The 22341-nt window shown below is 41.9% G+C and overlaps 1 protein-coding gene across 3 annotated transcripts in view; it reads right to left on the reverse strand.

Moving 5' to 3' along the window:
• Positions 1-22341, reverse strand: part of Rhbdd1 (rhomboid domain containing 1) — a 126934-nt gene that overhangs the window by 100500 nt on the left and 4093 nt on the right. For 2 of the 3 annotated variants that reach the window (XM_037210222.1, XM_028874140.2), the window contains exons 2-3: positions 4306-4815; positions 2931-3063 (exon numbers count right to left, since the gene is read on the reverse strand). In XM_037210222.1, the coding sequence (XP_037066117.1) occupies positions 2931-3063; positions 4306-4738 (566 nt within the window). In that variant the 5' untranslated portion in view covers positions 4739-4815. Of the gene's footprint in view, positions 1-2930; positions 3064-4305; positions 4816-16194; positions 16391-22341 lie in introns of all 3 variants that reach the window. The other variant, XM_037210221.1, reaches the window with a different exon arrangement.

Genomic DNA, 22341 nt, shown 5'->3' on the forward strand with positions numbered 1-22341 from the left:
CCATGCTGACCTGCCTTGGGAGGAGCGCTCTTCAAACAAACCTAGGCACCTACAAGGGTGCCAGGAAGAGAAAGGAAATGACGTGTGACAAGTGTGAAGCTGAGCAGTCAGGAGCAGTGACTGTGTAAATGAGTGTGAGTACTTCCCTCTTGGGGTCAAGTTCACCCCCTGCACAAGGCCTATTGATCGCCTTTTCTGGACACTTTCCTTCGTATCACTGAGAGTATGTGGGGGCCATTACCCTCCTTTATGGCTTTACGAAACCCAGAGACGGACCAAATGTCTGCTGTGACAGACTGTTTTCTCCCTCCCATACCCAGGGCAGCCCACATAGATCTAACCAGAAAAGCAGGCTTTGTTCTAAAGCCTCACGGTGTTTCCTCAATGAGAATTCTATCTGACAACCACCAGAAGGTTCACAATGGAGGGCACCGAGAGCCTTGGCTTTACTTTTTCCCCTCCCATTTGTGCGCCCCCACCTCAGGCTTTTTTTTTTTTTTAAGCTATTTCTTTTATTCAAGAAGCACTTGCTTTTCAGTTCCCTAGACCAGTGGTCAGCTTAATCTGTATCTGGACACATGCCTAAGTAGATGCTTTGATATTATAAGGTTACCATTGGAGGCAGTCAAATCTTGAAAAATCAAAAGATTTACGCTTTCAATCATTAGTGACGGGAAATTTCACTTAATTCCTGGGCTCAGGCTATCATGTTCCCCTACACACAGAATAAAGGTATTATGCAACCATTCCCTTTCCATGTAAAGTGGAGACCCTAAAAAAAAAAAAAAAAAAAAAAAAAAAAAAAAAAGCAAGCATGATGAGTGATTCAGAAATCGCTGCATGAGAATATTAAAAAGTACTATTTTCAGTGGACTCACTAGAGGATAGAAGTTTAAGCAGGGGAGGGGGTGATTTTCATATGAATGTGGAGTGCTGCGAAGCACAGACAAGAGCCTACTGGGTACACAGAAAACCAAGTCTTCTCAAAGGAGTGGAGGAACTATGAGTGACAGGTAGAGAGGGGGCTGTTCAGATAAGAGACGGACATTACTAGACCCTTTTCAAAGACAACTTGGAAGATTTTTGTTGGGCTGTCCTCCTTGAACTGTCACAAACAGCAACAACACAACTGTAAGTGGGTGGTGTTCAATACCACATCTGTGCCATTTATACACCAGCTGCCAATGGCTGCCATGATGGAGAATTAGCATTAAAGAAGGATCCAAGTTACTAGGTCACCATACAACATAGCAACATAGGGAGCATGTTCTGAAACGAGACATAGCACCCAACAAGTCATACAAACCAAAACCAAAATAAAAGCTCCTAGCTGAACACAAATAAATAAATAAATAAATAAATAAATAAATAAATAAATAAATAAATAAATGGATGAATAAAGCCTCCTTTCTTTCTTTCTTCCTTTCTTTCTTTCTTTCTTTTTCTTTCTCTCTTTCTCTCTCTCTCTCTCTCTCTCTCTCTCTCTCTCTCTCTCTCTCTCTCTCTTTCTTTCTTTCTTAATTTAGAAATCTCTTTCTGTGTAAACAGAGCCCAGGTCCCTACAGGAAAAATAAGCAAGCCACATTTCCAGTTGTCTAATACAGACTGTATGAACTGAAGCTGGTGGAAGAGATGGGACATAAAACACAATTCATCCTCCTTTGTCCAAACAGCAGAGAAGGAACCAAAGTTGGAAAGTTCAGAGTGAAGAGGTAGGAGTCGGGAGGTGAAATCAGAATGAGTTTAGTATCTATTGGGAGCTCCTTATCAACCCCTACATCTCTATGTCTTCATTGGTCCAGGAAAACTTACCTGGATTAGAGGTCAAATGGTAGTTCTTGGAGCCTGGAGGTTCTGCAGAGGGGCCTCTGAGGAAGTCAGGTTAACAAAGGAGTAAAGACAAAGTAAACAGAGTGGGGCTTCCTGTTGGGGGATATTTTGATCACCCTCCGACACTCTCGAGACTGAAAATAAAGTTTACTTTGGCTCAGAGGGCGGAGCTAGCTACTAGCTCATTAAAATTAGCCATAGAGGTTTTGGAGGACTGAGGAGTTATAGAGACACACAGGAAGCAGTAGGGTGGGGCTTGGAAAGATTCTCCGCTTTGGGAATTGAGGAAGGAGAGAGAGAGGAGGTCACTGGTTGCTTTTCCACCACTTCTCTGATCATTCAGGTTCTTACTCCAATATGACTCCCGAGTTTTTATTGATAAAGAATAATTAGATAAATGCTTCAGCCTACAGTTGCCTCTCTACTCCAAATGGATCAGAGTTTGATCATTTTGTTGTTGTCTTGTTTTTGAAACATGTAGCTGAGGTTGGCTTCTAACTTGCAGTCCTCCTGCCTCAATCTCCTAAATGCTGAGATTATAGCCTGCACCAGCAGATTTCATCCGTTTACTGTGTAAAAATTTTCTATTTAAAAAGTTCTTCCAAGACAATTTCCAGCTTAACATGGCCCCAAAGCATTAGACCAGAGCACATGGTATTTTTTTTAATCTTTCTGCAGTATCTATATGGTTCTCTAGAATATTGTTATAACAATTCACTACTGACTGGTTAATATTGATCCTTAAGTCAATGATCTCTTATTCCTATGTACAAGGGGAAGAAACTGAAACTCCTAAATTACACAGTACAGTAGCTGACAGGATTCAAGCCTGGAAATGTCTAATATCAAAACTGTGGAACTCAAATCTGTTTTCACTGTTAAAAAATAAACCTCATTGTCAAAAAGTAACTTGTTTTGTTTTTGTCTTAGTGTTTGAGACAGAGAGTTTCTCTATAACCCAAGTTGACCTCAGATTCCTAAATGCTGGGGTTACAGGCCAACACCACATAAACAATAACTTGTTCCCTCTATTTTTTGGACTCCTTCTCCACAAGGATCATCAAGCTCCTCGTGTTTATTCTCTGATGGTAAAGACTTACCCTGGGGAGCAGAAGTGAATGGCCAGCAGCTCTGCCCAACAAGCGAATCTGTTGGGGACAGGAAAGCCCAAAATGTTGACAAAGCCGCCAGGGCAGTAATGGTTGCTAAGAACTTTCAAGGCAAACAGAACTCCTAGAAGAGAACAGAGAACACACCACTATCAACAATTCAAACACGGAGAGAATCATTGAGCACAAAGAAAATCAAATATGAAAACCATTACTTATGATTACATTCAACTTGCTACTCTGAAACAGTCAGTGAGCATGGCAGTCAGATGCTTCAATGGATCCTGACAGGAAAGTTCAAACCGCTCCCAAGTATAGGACACAGAAGGTGAGAATGGGCCACCAGCAATGGTATCAAATGCCAGGGAACTGTCGCTTTACAGCAGCTCATTTTGTGCTATATGGGTATGAACATGAACAAATACCAGTAACATGCATTCCTGTAGCCTCTATGGAAAAACACTGAAAGCCGAGTATATGTCTTCTAGTGGAGCTGGAGTTATAGATGACTGTGAACGGCTTAACAAGGGTACTGGAAATCAAACTTGGGTCCTCTGGAAGAGCAGGATATGTTCTTAACTGCTGAACCATCTCTCCATCACGATATTTATTTTAATGGCTTCTTGGGAGACACAAGCAACATCATTCCCTCAGTAACCTTGGACGAATTTAGTTCTTCCCCTTCTATGCTTATGAGTCTTATGAAAAACCGTGGGAGATAACAAGTACAACCTGCTAAAATAAAGGTGGCACAGGCTGTCTTCTAGGCTTGTCCTTCAAGAATTCCTCCGAAGGAAGGCTGACATTCAGAGGTTTCATCTGCAAGTAGGATATCTACAGTCGAGACCTCATCTGCCCTGGGAAGCCTTCTGAGCCTTGAGGACCAGCTCGCAGTGAACCCCAGGCTTCTGTAGCTCCTTGACTGCCTATATGTAAGAATTCCACTTGCTTAGTGCTACCGGTTGCATACAAGTGTATTATGCCTCATTGGACTCAAGACAAGTTGGTAACCAGTGTACCCTGAGCCTGCTTCACGGGCATACTCAGTTTTCGAGAACACTCTGTTGTAAAGACACCCATGAGTCCCTCCAAGGCATTACCACGAGGGAGCCGGGTGCACACTCCCAGTACTAGAAAACTATCTTCTAGCAGGCCCTCATTCTAAGTGCCTGAGAATGCAGATGCAGCATAACATGCGACAGCCCACATGATGCCTTCTTCTACCCCAGTGAGTTTGCTCTTCAAGATGCGGGCCCCGGCAGCTGTTAACAACTCAGGACCCCGTCCCCTTATCAACTAGGAAAGGAAACGGGCAACCTCCCTTCGTGGCCCTCACAAGTATTTCCCGAGAAAGCGCCCACCTTACCTGAGAAGCCGACAGCACAGCTCTTTCTGAAGTCGGGCTGATTCATGAATTCAGCAAGAGCAAACTGCAGGAGCAAATACACCACCCCGGTGAGGAGGGAGAAGGTGGTGATGACGTAGGCGAACCACCTGCTCCCCAGTCTTCGCTCCAGCTTTATCCCTTTCCAGAGCATGGACGCCATGTTGAAATACAAGTGCCAGTCATCGACGTGGTGCAAGGGGGAAAGCAGCAGACGCTGCCAGTCTTTTTGCTGGTAACACTTTTCCACGCTGAGGCAGGAATGGTACAGGGGCTTCAGAGGATTCAGGAAGAGCCAGACATTGAGAGCCAACGTTGCCAGGGTAACAGGTGGGATATTGTTGATCCCAACATGGAACACTTGGGAAAGGAGCATAAGGAGCCCGACGTTGATCCCTCTTGATCTCCGCTGCATGACTGGGTATCAGGAGCACAGGTGGAGAACTGTGAGTAGAGGATTAGGAACCCAGGAAGGGACACAGGGAACAGCACCTGAAACACACATGCACATGAAGCCCATCAGCGGAGAACCCTGTGTTGCTAGGACACTCGCTGGAAGAGGAGTACACACTGGCACATCCTGCTACTAATCCCAACAGAGATATTTACTTTTACTAACTTCTTTAACGTTCTAAAACAGAAATTTTATCCCAGGTGCCAGTGGACTTAAGGACAGGCATGCTGTCCCTGACCAATATGATCATGAACGTGTAATGTATCTTCCTTATTAAAGTAATTAGTTAATTAAATTAAAAGGTAAGCCTAGCAACCTATGTTTGATCCTTGGGCCCACAAAAGGGTGGAAAAAGAAAAGCACCTCCACGAAGCTGTCATCTGACCTACACAGATGTACTCTGGTATGCACACCCACAATACACACATTATAGACACACACAATAATAGTAACAGTAATAATAATAGAAAAGACAAGGGCTGGGGAGAAGGCTCAGTGTACAAAGCGTGCTGTGTAAACATGAAAACCTGAATCCACTTATCCAGAGTGAGGACCAACATCTGAGGTTGCCACCTGATCTCCACATGCATGCCATGGCACATGTGTGCCAGCACTCACCCATGTTAAGTCAAACACACACATCATATACATGCACACATACACATCATATACACATAAGCACACATCATATACACATAAGAAAGATTTAAAAAACGACCATTTGGACGATGTCAATCAACCTACAAAGATAGTATGCAAACATTAAGTACTTTTAATCAAATCCTTGCCAAGTCTCTTTATCTCTTCTATTATTTTTAGCAGAAACACTCAAAATGCCAAAAAAGTAGGTTTGTGAGCATATTATGGTCTAACCGAATTTTCATATTACCAGGTGTCAACTCCCTAAATCTTCCATTGGCCATAAGCTTTTAAATACTTACCTATGTGCCAAATTCTACACTGAAAAATACAGTCCTTGTTTATAAGCTCACTTGTCACCAAGAAGTAAACCAACCACTGCCACGGGATGTTGTAAGCACAGAGAGGGAGCCCAGGGACACAGGCACACAATTCCGCCGGAGGTAGCGACAGACTGTCTGTTCATGTGAGTTCATTTAAGTTAGTGACAAGGAAGAGTTCTGTGAGTCAGAGGCCCTCCACTTCACCCTCCAGACTGAAGCTGGCATTGTGACATGCTTGGGGTGACAGAAAGCAGAGGGGCAGATACTACAAGAAGCCCAAACCTGGCCCCAAGTGTAGATGTAACCAACCGTCTTATTAAATAAGAAACACAGAACCAATGTAAAAGAGAAAGCCAAGAGGTCAGAGCTCAGAGCTAAAATCTCACCCTTCCTCCTGTGGTGGTCCTAGCTCTCCGAAAAAAGAGCTACTTCCTGTGTGTCTGTCTTTTCATAGTCTTTTTGTCCTGCCTTCTCATTGGTTGCAAACCCAAATAAGTGACTGCCTCGTCACTGTCTGTATGTACAGCCCCCCAGGTCTTAAAGGCGTATGTCTCCAATGCTGACTGTATCCCTGAACGCACAGAGATCTACCTAGCTCTTCTACCAAGTGCTGGGATTAAAGGCGTGCGCTGCCGCTGCTGCTGCTGCTGCCACCGCCGCCGCCGCTGCCTCCGCCGCAACCTTGCTCTTGCTATAGCTCTAATAGCTCTGACCCCCGGGCAACTTTATTAACATACAATCAAAATCACATTTCAGTACAATTAGAATACCACCACACCCAAGGTATGCTGCAGGTATCTGTTCCTGTGTGGGCTTGTGTGGCCAGTCACAGGCTCCTGTTCTCTGATGGTCCCGGCCACAGGCCAGCTAACCATGAGACAGGAAGCTGCCTGGCTGACACAGACGTAAAGCAGAGGCCAATGAGCCCATCCTAATTTGAACCATGGAGAGGTAAGTGAGTCCTCCAGTGGTTTGAGAAGCACAGTTATTAATACAGAAGGTATTGACGCTGGAGAGGGACTGGTGGTTCTTGTTCATGAGAGGACGGGGTGGGGGTGGGTAGAGATGAACTAAAAACACGTCCATAAAAAGGATCAAGGGTTTAAAAAGGAGAACAGAAAGTGGGGGGTGGGGAGTCAGGTAGAGATACAGGAAAAACATGCAGAGATGGTGACAGATGTTCAGAAAAATGTTCATTTACTGATGTGTGTTTTCGTATGGAGATTTCTCAGCTACTGACTCCAGGTAGCAATAACTGAGCACACTAGACAATGCATGGGCTTTATAGAAATGATGCAATTATATTTTAATTTAAAAATATTAAAATATTTAAAGAAAAAACATTTTTTAAAAAAGCTTCTACATAGGAGCACCTTAAGTGAGCCCATAGCTCTAAAATAGAATAACTAGCAATACTAGAACATTCTAGGAGCAAAGGAGGTGCTGGGAAAGTGCTAGTATTTTCACTTCTATAGGGTCCTATCACTTATGTTGAAATCAGTTCAGCAAAATCAGTTTCTTATTCTTCTATATAGCATATAATGAATTTTAGTCATCTTCACATCATCCCCCCAACTCTCCCACTAGCACCCTTCTAGACAAGTCTCCCCACCCCCATGTACTTTCATGTTTTCTTCTGGTGAATTTAGAGTTACTTAGTGTGTCATAGTGGGCTGGCTTTAAGGTTTCAAAAGAAGCATGCCACTTTCAGTATGTTCTCAGCCTCCTGCTTTTGAGATTTGAGAGGTGAGCTCTCATCGATTCCCGCCACCATGCCTTCACTCCGCTCTCATGGACTCTAATCCACTGGAACCATAAGCACAACTAAACGATTTCTTGTATAGGTTGCCTTGGTCATGGTGTTTTTATCACAGCAGCAGAAAAGTTACTAATACAGGTATTAAAGCTGTCCAAGTTGGGGCAGAACACTCCACCATCACGTATTCTCAGCCTTTTGGACAGCTACGGATTTCTGCATTAACCAATGCCTGCTGCAGTAAGAAGTTTATCTGAGGAAGGTGTGCTAGATAGTCTTATGCCAACTTGATACAAGGTATAGAGAGGAGAGAAGCTCAATTAAGAAAATGCCTCCACAAGATCAAGCTGTTGGCAAGCCAGTAGGGTATTTTCCTAATTAGTGATTGATGGGGGAGGGCCCAGCTCACTGTGGTTGTTATCACCTCTGGGCTGGTGATCCTAGGCTCTTTAACAAAGCAAGCTGAGCAAGCCAAGAGAAGCAAGCCACTAGGCAGCACCCTTCCATGGCCTCTGCATCAGCTCCTGCCTCCAGGTTCCTGCTCTGTTTGAGTTCTTGTCCTAGCTTCCTTTGGTGACGGACAATGATGTGGAACTGTAAGCCAAAGAAATCCTTTCCTCCCCAACTTGCTTTTGGTCATGGTGTTTCACCACAGCAACAGGAACCCCAACTAAGACAGCAGGCTAAGAACAGCACTTTTGGGGTATGAACATGAGTACTTGGAAAGCGGTAGACAACATGATTGTTCAGCAGAACAATAGTGGGAGATTCCCCTACTAGAGCCTAGGACCTCCGCAGTCAAGGTTTATCGAACCAGCATATAAAACCAGAAGACCAGGACACCTTCACGATCTTTATTTGCCCCACAGCTGTATCAATCTTCCCACCATATGATGTGCATTACTCTACCTTTCAGAACACTCTATCAATTTCATAGAAAGGAACCTGTGAGTCACTTGAAATGCACTGACAGATTGCTTTGCCAGAACTATCTGGCAAACAAAACGCCATTTTAATTTTGTGGTAATATACACCAGACAGCACTATATCAAGTCTGTGGCAGAGACATGGAAGATTTCTTGAATACTGATGGGGAAATTAGCCATATTTACTTTTAATGAGAAATTAAAAATTAAACAGGTATGTAATAAGAAAAACTACGCGGCTAGAATAAACAAAGAAACTGAATTCATAACTTGGGAAACCAGTGCGTCTCCAGGGGAGTAGAAAGGGAAAAGAAACTAATTACAGGGAATTTTCAATTCTACTTGCAAAGCAGAAAATATTTCCCCATTATCATTTACCAAGGCAGTATATATCTCAATTTTCAGATTTAAATGTTCAATAAGAACTGAAACCATTAAATTGCAAGAATATATACAAGCTATAAATTCTATTCCCAATTTGGTATGTGATACTAACCAAATTAATTCCACAAGAGAAACAGACATGATAGAGTCTTAATGGGAGTAATTAAACGCCGCGCTGAAGACTGGGGTCTCTGTATTATTGTAAGGGCAACAAATTCACTGAAATCATCTTACATTGTGTGGCTCCCTCTCCAAGAAACTGTTTATTGTTACAGAGCTGAGAAAGATCAATGGTGTGCCATTACTGCTCCGAGACCTTTGGCAAATTTCATTTAACAATTTTACATAAATATTCTTTTAAAAAAATCATAGGGGAAATGTGATTAACAAGTGTTTATCAAAGGCCTGCTATTGCCCAGGCTGAGAGCGTTCTAAATATCCGACTTTCTAAACACCTAAGTTTAGAATTCTTTAAATGGAGACATAATTCACATACCATAATAATAACACTCTTGATGCGCACAACTAAGTGGATTTTAGTATACTCATAGGTTGTGTAACCATAAACAGTATTCCAGAACTTTCTTGGTGCCAAAAGGAAACCCCATGCCTTTTAGCAGTCTCAATGCCTCTCTTCCCCTAGATCTTACTAATTATCTGCCTAATTCCTGTCCATTGTCTCTTCTGGACTTCTCATGTGAGATTACTCAATACAGAGCATCTGACTTCTTTTTCTTATTCCAAAGATCATTCATATTACACCAATACTTGTTATATTCAAGTAATATTTCTTTGTGGAGATGCACCATATCTTCTTTCTCTACTCATCAGATGGGATTGTCCACTGTTTGCAGCCTGGCCCTATGATGCATAATGCTCCCATGATCCTAGTGTGCTATTCTCTGTATGAACACGCACTCCTAGGAGTAGAGTTACTGGGAAAAACAGCAACTGTCTTAACTTTTTGAGTAATTGTTTTTTAAACTCATGCACCATTGTGTGCTCACTCTCGTAGGGGGTAAAGCCTCCGACTTCATTATATTAAAAACCTTTGCTTTTTATCCGTGTTTCTTATTCTAGCCTTCTTACTGAGTATGAAGTGGTATGCATGTACATCTCCACAATGTAAGGCTAATGATATGATAAAATGCTGAGAACACAATATGCATTCAGACGTGTTCACCGCACACAAGTGCGCTCAATTCACCCCTTATCCTCGAGAAATCACAGAACAAGCTTGGATCGAGAGAAAGCACCACGAAGAAAGGTGAAATCACAAAGAAAGTACCTGGCTGAACTGCAAAAAGTGGCACCACAATTCCTCTGGGCTATGAGATGCTGAGAGGAAAATTGGATGCCCTTCAACAGCATGGCACAACTAAGATGAACACATCAGCCTGTAAATAGTGCAAAATCCTTTCAAATGTACACAGAGGGTGGGTGTTTCTAATTACATGCAAAATGCTATGGAAAGAGAAAATGTTCACACTGAACGTAAAAATAATCTCTGCTTTCTTAATTGCAAGAGCTAGATAACAAAGTGATGCCTAACAAACAGCACATTAACATATTCAAAGGACCATGAGAATAGCCAGAAAACACCAGTGCATCTTGCCCTTGCTTGGCTCTATGTGCTTGCTTTCTGTAAGACAGGATAAGCTGACCTGGAACATTCTTAGAAAGCTTACCATTCATGACTCTTCAAGCACAAACTTAAGAGACTACTTTCTCTACTTGTCACTGAAGAGTCAATGGAGGAGACTGTTTTCACCCAGCACCATAACACAATTATTTTATTCCTCTAATAAAACTTATTGGCACACTTTCATTTTTGAAAAGGTAGTAGTTTCCTTAGCTCCTAGGAGATCTGAATTACAATGCAGATATATTCAAGATATATTCCTGAAAATTAAAAAAAGTGTAAGATGCATTAACATTCAGTGAAAGACAAGATTTTTTTCATTTTTTTACTATTAAGAGATTTTTCTATTCATTTTACATACCAACCACAGATTCCTCTCTCCTCCCTCCTCCCACCTCCAGCCTTCCCCCCCAACCCCAACCCCCATTCCCACCTCCTCCAAGGCAAAAGAGTCAGCCTGGTACATTCAGTTAAAACAGGTCCAGGCCCCTCCTCCCTGTACCAAGGCTGTGCAAAGCGACCCACCATAAAGAGCCAGCTCATGCACCAGGGATGGGTCCCAATCCCACTGCCGGGGCGGGGGGGGGGTTGGGGGGAGGCTAAACAGTTCAAGCTAAACAACTAGAAAGAAGAATTTTTTAAACTGACTACTTACCAACAAAATCAGGTCTATTTTCATATAAATCAATGCATTTCAAAAAGGTCTGCTCCAAGTTTTATAAAATGGCATATAAATTATGCTTTCCAAACTTAACATTTAAATACTAAATATAATAGCAGATGGTATGGCTTCACATCATTACACCATGTTCAATTTACCAGAAAGTATCATCTACCTAAGTTGACTAGTAAATAGGGAGTCCTGGGGGAGACAGTGTGGAATCTTCATCAGACGCCATAATCAGCTGATGACAAGTTGCACACAAACAACAATTCTTTCTAGCCTTCTAAAATCTGTTAAGTGGCTTCGTGAACTGTACTAATGGCAAAAATCAAAGGGAATTGGAATCCGGCTCTGTTTTCTTACTTCCCATTTAACGGAGAAATATAAAGAGATGGAGACAATAAAATGAATAAAAACGTACTTCATGAATAAAACATGAATACTGGAATCAAATTTTATTAAGAAAATAATGGGAGTCTAGTCTTCATGAATACCATGACACTCTCAATAATTGCATTCCAGCATCTATTCGTGGAAATGCCCACAACCTGGATTCTGCTCCAGAGAAAGTACTGTCTTCTTTTAAGGTCTGCAGAGACCATTAGTACGATGGTTCTCCAAATTCAGAGCCTTTGTTATTACAGCCACCCAGCCTGGAATGCCAGTTTGGAGACCACCTGATTATCACTGCCTGTGTCTTCTGGTTTTCAGTGAGAAGACCTGGCTTTTAAGACACGTGGCTCCTCCTTTCTTTTTCCTCATTCACAATCTTCACAAATTCAAAAACTTCTTCACCCCTAATGGGACAAAGTCCAACTGTCTTTTATAATAACAGCTTGCCTTTTTTATTTACAGCAGGATTTTTGTTTTACAATAAATTTTCAAAAAACTAAGAAAAAATAGCTTGCCTTAGTTAGCACCAATCACATGGAAGGCTGACATAGCTAAAACATGATAATGTGGAGGAGTGAGGATTTACTATCCCAGACAAGTAAGCAGCCGTTAATAACCACATATTGATATGATAACATGACCCACAAATGCCGGGTTTTCAACACATTATACTTCCGCTAATCTACTTAAAAAATCTGATCCAATTTGCTTAAAATTCAATTTCATCACACCACCTCCCGCTGTGAGCCGTCAAATACCTTTCTGACCTTGCAAAAAACGAAGCATGTCATGGTTAACAGGATGGACTTTGGGGCTAAAAGGCCCTGGTTTAAATCCTGGCTTAAATGATCTTGAGTAAATCCTTTGTTGTTGTTGTTGTTGTTTGTTTGTTTGTTTGTGGGTTTTTTTTGTTTTTGTTTTTGTTTTTTGTTTGGTTTTTCAAGACATGGTTTCTCTATGTAACAGGTCTGGCTGTGCTGGAACCCAATTTGTAGACCAGGCTGGCCTCAAACATCAGAGATCCACCTGCCTCTGCTTCAAAAGTACAAGAATTAAAGGTGTGCACCACCACACCCAGATCTTGAGTAAATTATTAATCTATGCCTGAACCCCTTACCTTTGATGCTGGCACTAAATAACAAGAACTCCCTTCTAGAACCAATGACTAACAACAATTCCTGAAACTAAGAACTCTAGGTATCTGCTGATCACACATCTTTATCATCATCATTGACCCACTTAGGCTCAGCCTATGATAATCTCTACACTTTTCAATAATGGCTGATAGGTACACATTTAATTTAAAAGTGGACATGTGTAACTTGTTTCATTTCACTTAGCTCTTATAATATTATGAAAGCATGTTCTGTTTTATATACTAGCTGGTCTGCTCAGCACTCAACAAGAAAATTGCCTGTGTTGGTGCCCACCCTGAAGCTCTTATCCACAGAAATAGCTCAGTGGTGCTTCTCTGCCCTTGACACTTAAAGATGCTGAAATGCCTGGCCTCCACTTCCTCTGTCCAAGGTGCTTCATACACAAAGCCCTCTCTGCAGATGGACATCACATAGGCTCACTCATCTCCATGAATAGTCAGGTGGGCTCTCTTCCCACCAGAGGGCACGGAAGCAAAGCATAGACACCATCCACTTACAGTGCATGTTCCCAATTCCAAACCCAGTGAATACACCTCCAATAATCCTGGTGTGAAACTGTAACAAATCCTATTTTCCTTATACAGATAAGAAAGACCAAGGGGACAATACCCATACACTGGACTATTAGGACTCACACCCAGCTCTTAGGCAGACTTTGCTGTGTAGGAGCCAAGCCCCTGGATGCTTGTGACTCACAAGAGTAATAATGACTGGCCCTGTTGATGCCTTTGAAAGGCCCCAGCTGCTCACCATCACTCATGAAAGCCAAGTTCCCTGATCTGCACTCGTACAGCAGGTAACAAGAACCTCAGATGCCTATTTAGTATGTAAACGAAAATCTGTTGAAGCTGTGATGGTGGAGCAGACCAGGAAATAGTTCAACGTCCTGCTACCTAGCCAGGGTCTTCTGACATAAGTCACAAGATGAGAAACTCTTATTAAAAAGTATGACACCCACCAGGCAGCATGGGCGCTCACCTTTAATCCTAGCACTCTGGAGGCAGAGGCAGGTGGATCTCTGTGAGTCTGAGGCCAGCCCGGTCTACTGAGTGAGTTCTAGGACAGCCAGGGCTACAAAAACAAAACAATCAACGAAGTCTGACACCTATTCTCTTCCATATGAATGCTTCTTGGAGGAAAAAAACAAAGCCTGAAGCAACACCTTAACAGTACTGAAAGGAATCAATTTTGTTTCATTTTAGATCAACATCTATTTATAACATGTACCATGAAGTGTAATTAGAACTTAATGAGATCTGTCATTAAAAGTGTGATAATGTCAATGATTTAAAAGCACAAAGAAAATCTTATGTTAGATGCTTTTGGCATCCCTTAATTCAACTCACTATAAGCAGGTACTATTTACTAGGTGAAGGAAAATTCACTCCTCAAAGTTTTGTAAGCCAGAAAGCAGAGATTGGAGCAGCAGAGTGACGTCACTGTGATGGGAGCCTTAGAGGTGGTAGGGAATAGACCACAGGGATGTCTTAGGCTTTTTATTAGACTTTTTATAAGGCGTGTATCTCATTCATGCCTTGTACCCATTATAAAGCGTGGCTCCCATACACGCCTCATACTTGTCTGGCCCGATCATTTTCCACATGATCCACCTCCAAATACTACACATGGGGTTTTCTGGAGTCAGGAGGATTTTGGAGCCCACCGACATGCAAGCAGCCTAATCTGTGTAAACAAAGCATTTGCTGAAGCAAAGGGGAGTTGGTCGCTATGAAAAGAGTTTAAATTAAATATGGAACAACTGTTTCAAATTAGGTGGTCCTCCATTCTGAACCTTAAAATGCATACCCGAGACAATAAACGCCATCGGGGTAGAGACTTGAAGATGAGGTGGTTCTGCTCTTCGGACTTCACAAAACCCAAGAAGCAGTGTTAACACTAAGTCGGAGTGTTGGTAAAAGGTGAGGTCAGCTGCACCTAATCACGAAGATGGCAGAGCAGGGAGGTTAGACTCTAGCCTCTGCCCTGACCTCATCACTAAAGAGGGAGACATATGGCTTGAATAAATAAAAAATAAAGCAGGAAAACAAACTATCCCCACTCCCACATCAAAAACTTTTGTTGGATTTTCTTTTACTCTTTTGGGGAGCCGGCCACCCCGCTCTCAAGTAAATCACACATGGAGAATTATTCTTAGTTATAAATGCCTGGCCTTAGCTTGACTTGTTTCTTGCCAGCTTTCCTTAGCTTAAATTATCCTGTCTAACTTTTGCCTTTGGGCTTTTCCCGTTCTCTTACTTCTGTAAATCTTACTCTTACTCCGGGGCTTGCTGTGTAGCTGGGTGACTGACCCCTGGAGTCCTCTTCCTCTGGCTCTTCTTTTCCCCCCAGATTTCTCCTTCTATATATTCTTTCTGCCTACCCTTTCTCCTGCCTTGCCATTGGCCATTCTGTTCTTTATTAGACCATCAGGTGTTTTAGACAGGCAAAGTAACACAGCTTCACAGAGTTAAACAAATGCAACATAAACAAAAGTAACACACTTTAAAATAATATTCCCCAACAAAAACCAACTCTTCTACTCTGCTGAGGACTGGAAGTTGAGAGTAAAAGAACCATGTGAGATACGTTGGCATCAGTGAGGGCAGAACAATCCAGAAAGGAACTAGAGATTCAGGAAATGCTCTGAACTTATCAATAGCAGTAGCAACCAAACAGCATATGTACCAGTTCATTTATATTACACAGCCCAGAGTTTTGAAAATCTGAGTCTAGCATCTATTGTTTTAAATGACTGTAAAAAAAAAAAAAAAAACCCACACATTTCTACTCTGCTATCGATTCTAAAGATACACATCAAAAATAAGTGAGACCACTGCCCAACTTTATACACATACACAGCACTCGTTAATCCTCAGTTATGCGTTCACTTCAAGAGTAAGACTATCCTGGCCAACCCTCTGACCATGATGAAGCACAGCCTATCAGTACTCATCGTGTGGACAAGCCGGGATTTGGCTAAAATAACGTGGCTCAGGTGTCGCTGCTTTAAATTATGACCACGGTCCAGTTTGCAGAAAAGCTTGACGCTGTAACTCTCCAGGGTCCCTGGCTTCGGTCCTGCCCAAGGAACCATCTTTGTATTGGTACACAGTACCACTCAGCCTCTGTGTTCCTTGTGCAAAATCTCAGCAGAGCCAGGGGAGGCTTACATTCACCTGAGAAGTGCTGAGGGCCTCAGCCATCCGAGTTTAATGCTGTCCTTTGCCACAAAATACACATGCTTTTGAGCAATGTGCCAGTAATATGCAAACCTACTTACTTACTGTAGAATATGGTTAAGTCACAATTCAATTCAGAGAACTTAGGGCTGTTTCCTTGCTTGAGCCAAGCTTTGAGGAGGGGGGGGGGAAAGCAGGTAAATGGAGAAAAGGGGTTTTAAAGGAGGAGCTAGTGAGCTTGTACTCTCAACCCTGAGAACATGGGTGTCCAGGGAAGAGTGCAGAAATAGCAAATAGTCTGGCGGGTTCTGCTAAAACAAATCTTTCGAAATAAGCAAATGTGTTCAAACTCACCTGATACTTAGAGAACCACTTGAATATAAATCCATATATGATGCATGCAGACAATCGCACCCAGCTCAGGCAAATAGTACAGAGTGGACACAATCAACACCCACTGCTCCCTCATTCCTTTTTAGATCCCATCTTCTTCACACCACTGGGCAGTAAGTTGCAGCCTGCAGTCCTGACAAGCAAGGTCCAAGGCTTTCTGAATAGAGAGCAAAGAACTTTCAGAAGCAAGGCTTCTGAATAGAGAGCACCACATTTTCTGCCATACTCACATATACTTCCATTTAGTACACGTAAACCATGCTACCATTAAATATGGTTGACATCTTGTTCTCTTGACATTATCTGTCTCCAAGCTCTCTAGTTCTTGGAGTGGTTTTGCATAGCATCATGATTTTTAGCAATGGCTATGTCCTACTTCAGCAGGACTGATTGTACAGTTAGCATTGAGGGGAGTGAGGTGGCTAACCCTGGGAACAGCTGTTAGTTGGCCATGTCTAGTTGATGATTCTTACATTCCCATCTTCAGCAGAACTCATCAAAGGTTGAGGTTCCCATTATCCAATTATTCTTAAGTACTCTTAACTTACTTGGCCAAATTACAATATGAAATAAACTCTGCACCTTGCCAGTGTGCCCCTATGTCCCTCCATCAAAACTTGTCTTACGTTCCTTCACACAGACTTTAAAAACCAGATTCCTTCCATTTTTGTATTTGTTTCCTGGAGCATATATCCTAAACATGCCAAGGTTTCATGTCTTGATTACAGCTCTTCAAGGACACAAACATTTGTGTTTGGTCAGATGCTTTTAGTGAGAGACGTAAGTAAAATGTCCAGTTTGGAACTATACGCTAGGCTAGCAATTTCAACAAAGAAGTAATGAAAGAATGGAAACAAGACCCCAAGATCAGATGCTCTGACAACACACACAGCCCAATGAACTAACTGCATTTACATTCATTGTGCATGTTTCCCTTCCAGACAGCACACAAGGTCAAACTGCTAACCGTCAGTTACAATAAGCTTCTCAACTCCTGGTCAATTACCTGCTTAATAACAAAAGACAGGGCTATGACATCATTACAGTTATAATTAATTTACACAGATCAGCTTCCTGTTAATCAAATACATCTTTAAAAGCATTTAATTATTTTTTTTTTCACCTAGAAAGCAACAGTCAGCTTTGTTTGATGAAAAGCAATCTTGCTGAATTCCACATGAAAGGCTGTCAGGCTGCTGCTGTGAGACATGAAGGACAAAAGGCTTCACAGGGCACACTGCTATACTATGGGGCGGCTGGCACAGGCACAGCAAACAGAAGCTTGATGATGGATAACGCAGTCTAACAGTTTCATAACATAAAAGTTGTCAGGGAATGGGGGTGTCAACAGAGGGGCTTGGGGAAAAGGAACATACTGATTCTTTTTGACAAAATTAAACCCAAGGTCAGAAATATTAATGCACACAGTATAGGGCAGTGTAGTTAAGGGTATTAGGAGGAGATGAACAACACACAGACCAATAGACCTCAAGAAAATTGTCAGTTTTTCCCAGGATAACACAGGCTTATTCGGTTTAGTAAGGACCAACAGAGACTTCAAACACCCACACCATACAACCATAAATTGAGAAGTGATAGTGGTTTATGCACATAAATAAATTAAAATAGATCTTAAGAAAAAAAGGTTGGAAATACTTCTGATTTGATAAGATGGTGATTAACATTTTCTAAGAATTCTATCCCACACGTTTAAGATGTATCATGTGACTCAATTATATACATACCTTTTAAACAGTATAGTATGTGAAAGAATTGTGAAAGCGGGATTATCATCATTTTCTATTACTGTGCATGTGCATGAAGGTGTTGGGACGGGCGAGCATGTTCGACAGCGTTCACGTGGACATTAGAAGACAACTTCCTGGAGTTGGTTTTTACTCCTTCTACCTGTACATGGGCTCCTAGGATTGAACTCAGGCCATCAGGCTTTCAAGGCGAAGACCTTTATCCACTGGGCCATCTCACCGGCCCTATAAATTAATTTTAATTTTATTATAAACTATATAATAAAATCTCAAGCCCCTTTTTGTCAAAATTATCTGATACTGTGAGAATTTAATGACCCTTCATTTATGGAGATTAAAAATTAAAAAAAAAAATCTCAAGATGTCAACTGACAAGATTTTTCTTTTCCCCTTCCTTTTAAAAGTGCTATTGGCTCAACAATGGTGATCAAACTAAATTTACACATAAAAAGTGACTGGAAAACGGAAGCTACTAGTTTTGCATATAATCCTCAATCTTGCTCCACATCTCTAGGTTGCGCCAACTCCACTTCCGCCCAATCAACACTTATGATTTTCAGTATCAATCATGAGCCAGTTCCTCCTCGCTCAGACCAGAAGTTTTAGTGTAATGAGAGCTCATTAAAGTTTCCCAACTGACAGCCCTGCAGCTGTAGGTTTTAAACCGGGGTGCACTCGGGGACCACAATGCAAGCATCCCATGATCACGCCCTTCAAGAGGATTTAAGGACTTCCGATCTCATCTTTGCTCTACATCAGATTTCTTTGTCTATCCCGAGTCTGTGAGGAAAAACTGCCTGCCACTGCCACCCCTCATTTCATCTGTGCGTGAACTGTTTCTGAATTATTTATGGGACTGGATGCACTCTGCTCAAAAACTAGTCAAGTGGAGAAAGCAGCCATACTTCAAAGACCGGGTGCATTCCCACCAAGTACACAGGACATCGGCAATTACTTGATGATCTTGATGATCAGGACAGGTTGAGGATTTCTGCCTCGTTAGCATAAATACCTCATTCCTCCTCTAACAAGAGTCTGTGGCCTACCCCTATGCAGTGTGATAATGGGAAAAAAGACGGACTTTTGATCAAGGGTGAGGGTAAGCTAACTTGGAGTAATAGCTTTGCCCTGGAACTGAAATTCTGAATAGAGAAACTAGTACTGATGGCATTGGGACTAATACAGCAGTCACTTGAAGGACGTGGCCAAGACTATACAAATCTCACTGACCTTGACTGAGACATGGCCGTTTGGATTTTCCATTCAATCTAGGCTCATCCACATAGCTTCCAGTACATTTCTTGTCTTTAACAAAGTTATTTGAATCACATCAATTAGATAGGTTTGCTTCTTCAGTTTGCAATCAAAGATATCTACCCACAAAACCACACATTTACAAAAGTGCTCACAAGTAGGTGTGAGTTTATTTCAAGCATTGCCATCTCATTGAGACTAACAAAGGCTCTAGCCCATAAGAGAACCAGAACATGGAGGTCACATGGGCTGTACTTCAACAGTCTACTGCAGACATGCTGTTCCTAAAGACGAAGGAGTAGAGGTCTAAGGACATGAACAAGTGCAACTTCTTCAGGAAGTCCTTATCAATGTTTATGCTCAGTTGAGCACTAGATGAGGAACAGTCTCAAAAGGAAAAGCAGAGGGTCTTAGCTGTGTCTTCTATTTATACCAAACTGTCATTTTTAAAGAATGTGTAGCTCGAATGTTAAAAGGTCTTATTAATAAAAAAACAAAAAACCCATAGCCAGATATGGAGGTAATTGCTGAAAGATAAGAGAGACAAAGGAAGAAGCCACATTTTACCTCTAGACTCCTCAGCCTGAAAAAGCCTCTCGTTCCTGTTTCCTCAGGCCTTATACACCTTCCTCCACCCAGCCATCACTTCCTGGGATTAAAGGTGTGTGTGCTTCCCAAGCAAAAGCATGAGATCTCAAGTGCTGGGATTAAAGGTGTATGCCACCACTCTATGGCTCTGTTTCTCTCCTAGAGTGAATCAATCTCATGTAGTACAGGGTGGCTTTGAACTCACAGAGATCCAGACAGATCTCTGCCTCATGAGTACTGGATCCAGACAGATCTCTGCCTCATGAGTGCTGGATTAAAGGTGTGTGCCAGCACTGTCTGGCCTTTATGTTTAATCTAGTGGCTTGTTCTGTCCTCTGTTCTTCAGGCACATTTTTATTGGGGTACACAATATGTCACCACAGAATGAATTAGAAGAAATTACAGAAGTGGTCTTCTACCTCATCTCTGTTTCACTGTTCTTCATGGAAAGTAAGTCTAGAGTACAGACATAAATGAAGTGCCACTGGATAAAAAGGTCTGCCTAGATCTTCAGGTAAACACCTGCACTCATCCACTGCGGAAAAAAAAAGAAACAACATTGAACAAGGGTTCAGTCTCTTCAGTCTCGTGGTCTTCGGGAAGGGTTCTGGGCGCTTTCCAAATTCACCCATTCAATTCTCACTTCACTCAATGCATGAACAGACACATTTCTCTAATCACAAGCCTGGAACAGGCAGGGTATGTTGTCTGAAACCACACGAAGAACATGATTGTATCAGTCTAGACTCCTCTGTTTAACGAGCTAGACCCTGGAGGAAGCCACGGCCTAAAAAGGGAAAGCATCAACAGCGGTATTAGCACATGATGAACTACTTCAAAACTGCACTTAAGTGTGCTGCACACAGGGGTAAGAGCGAGCCAAGCTTTAAGATTTTCTATGGCAGTGAGAAGTCCTCAGGGGAGGCTTTGCCCTGGAGGAAGTGGGAATGGAGGGTGTGCTGGGGGGAAGGGGAGGGGGCAGGAGGGGGAGAACAAGGAAATTCGTGGCTGATATGTGGAACTGAATGGTATTGTAAAATAAAATAAGGGGGAAAAAAGATTTTCTATGGCAGTGAGAGAATAACAAAACATCAGGATAAACACTGTCCTCAAGCAATGAGCAAGAAGATGAAATGACTCCCAAACTCAATGAAACAGTAAAACCATCTCACAAAAATTAAAGGACTTCTCAGGATGGAAATTTAGAAGACCAACAGGGCCCTTATTAATACAAAATTAGCATGCCATGACAGGAAGAAAAGAATATTGGTTAAGTGAGAAGAAACTTCGTGCCAGCATGTCATCTTTCTATAATGGCTCAAATTTTGAACCACAATTCATTACAACACACAAAATTATAAAGTTGCAGAAAGAGAGGTGTCAAAATTTCAGTGTTGGCCAAAATACCTTGTCTAAGGGGGGAAAAAATCCAGAGTTACGCATAGCTGCAGCACACATTACATGTTACTTATCAATCTGAAGTCACTGTAATACATATATAAATTTCATTCATTGCTATCCTGTGACTCTGGATTAAAAATACGTGTCATTTAGTACCCTGGGGAAACAGCTGATGGTGTAACATCCCTGAAGTTAAAGTGAGAGATCAAATATGGTTGTATAACCTTGGACACACCATGTCCTCAGTCTTGCTGAACTTCCTGGTTCTTTATCCACTGGATAAAGAAAATCCCGCTTGCTTCCTAAAGCCATGGTGAAGACAGATGAAATAGCAGACCACATAAAAGCATGTAGTATACCACTCCAGTTCGGTTTTCATTTTCCCTTCCTGTCCATAAAGTAATGAGACTTTCTCCCCATGGAACTGGACTTTATTGCTTTGTAATTATGATGTGCATGTAACAATGTCCAAGAAACTAGATGGTAAATAACACCGACATGCAAGCCTGAATGCACACGCTGTCAGTTGGCTATCATCTAGATCCCAAAGGGCTCTTGCACACTATCTATTGCATCCCAGAAATATGACACATTTTCTTTTCCGAATACAGCCAGAATTATCCACCAGCTTTGAAATATCACCACCATGATGCTGCAAGGAGCAGCTGGTTGATTGAGAGTGACTCCCCCTCCCCCACTCTCCAGCTGTCACCAGGAAACCCCTCTCAATGTGTGAAAATGACAGTATTAGTACTACCACTACCAATAACAAGCTAACAAATGGTTAGATCTGAAATCATTTTTATGAGGAGCCATTATTAAGTAAAAATTCAGTAAAACAAAAACTTTACCATATGAATGAACATCAGACACTGGCATACAACAAAAACATTGTAGCTTGTATACACAAGTAACACTGTATACCTCTTTTGACTGGTTGTTTCCCATCCCCTGTCACTTATGATACAAAACAACAGTTAAAATACTAAGTAGCTTTGGATACTGATACAGCTGTCACAGTGTCAGAGGGATTTTTAAAAAACTGTGGGGTTTGTTGTTATTCGTTTTTCTGCACAGAATCCTATGTCTGTAAAATATG

Source organism: Peromyscus leucopus, chromosome 13 (assembly GCF_004664715.2).
Source record: "Peromyscus leucopus breed LL Stock chromosome 13, UCI_PerLeu_2.1, whole genome shotgun sequence".
NCBI lineage: Eukaryota > Metazoa > Chordata > Mammalia > Rodentia > Cricetidae > Peromyscus > Peromyscus leucopus.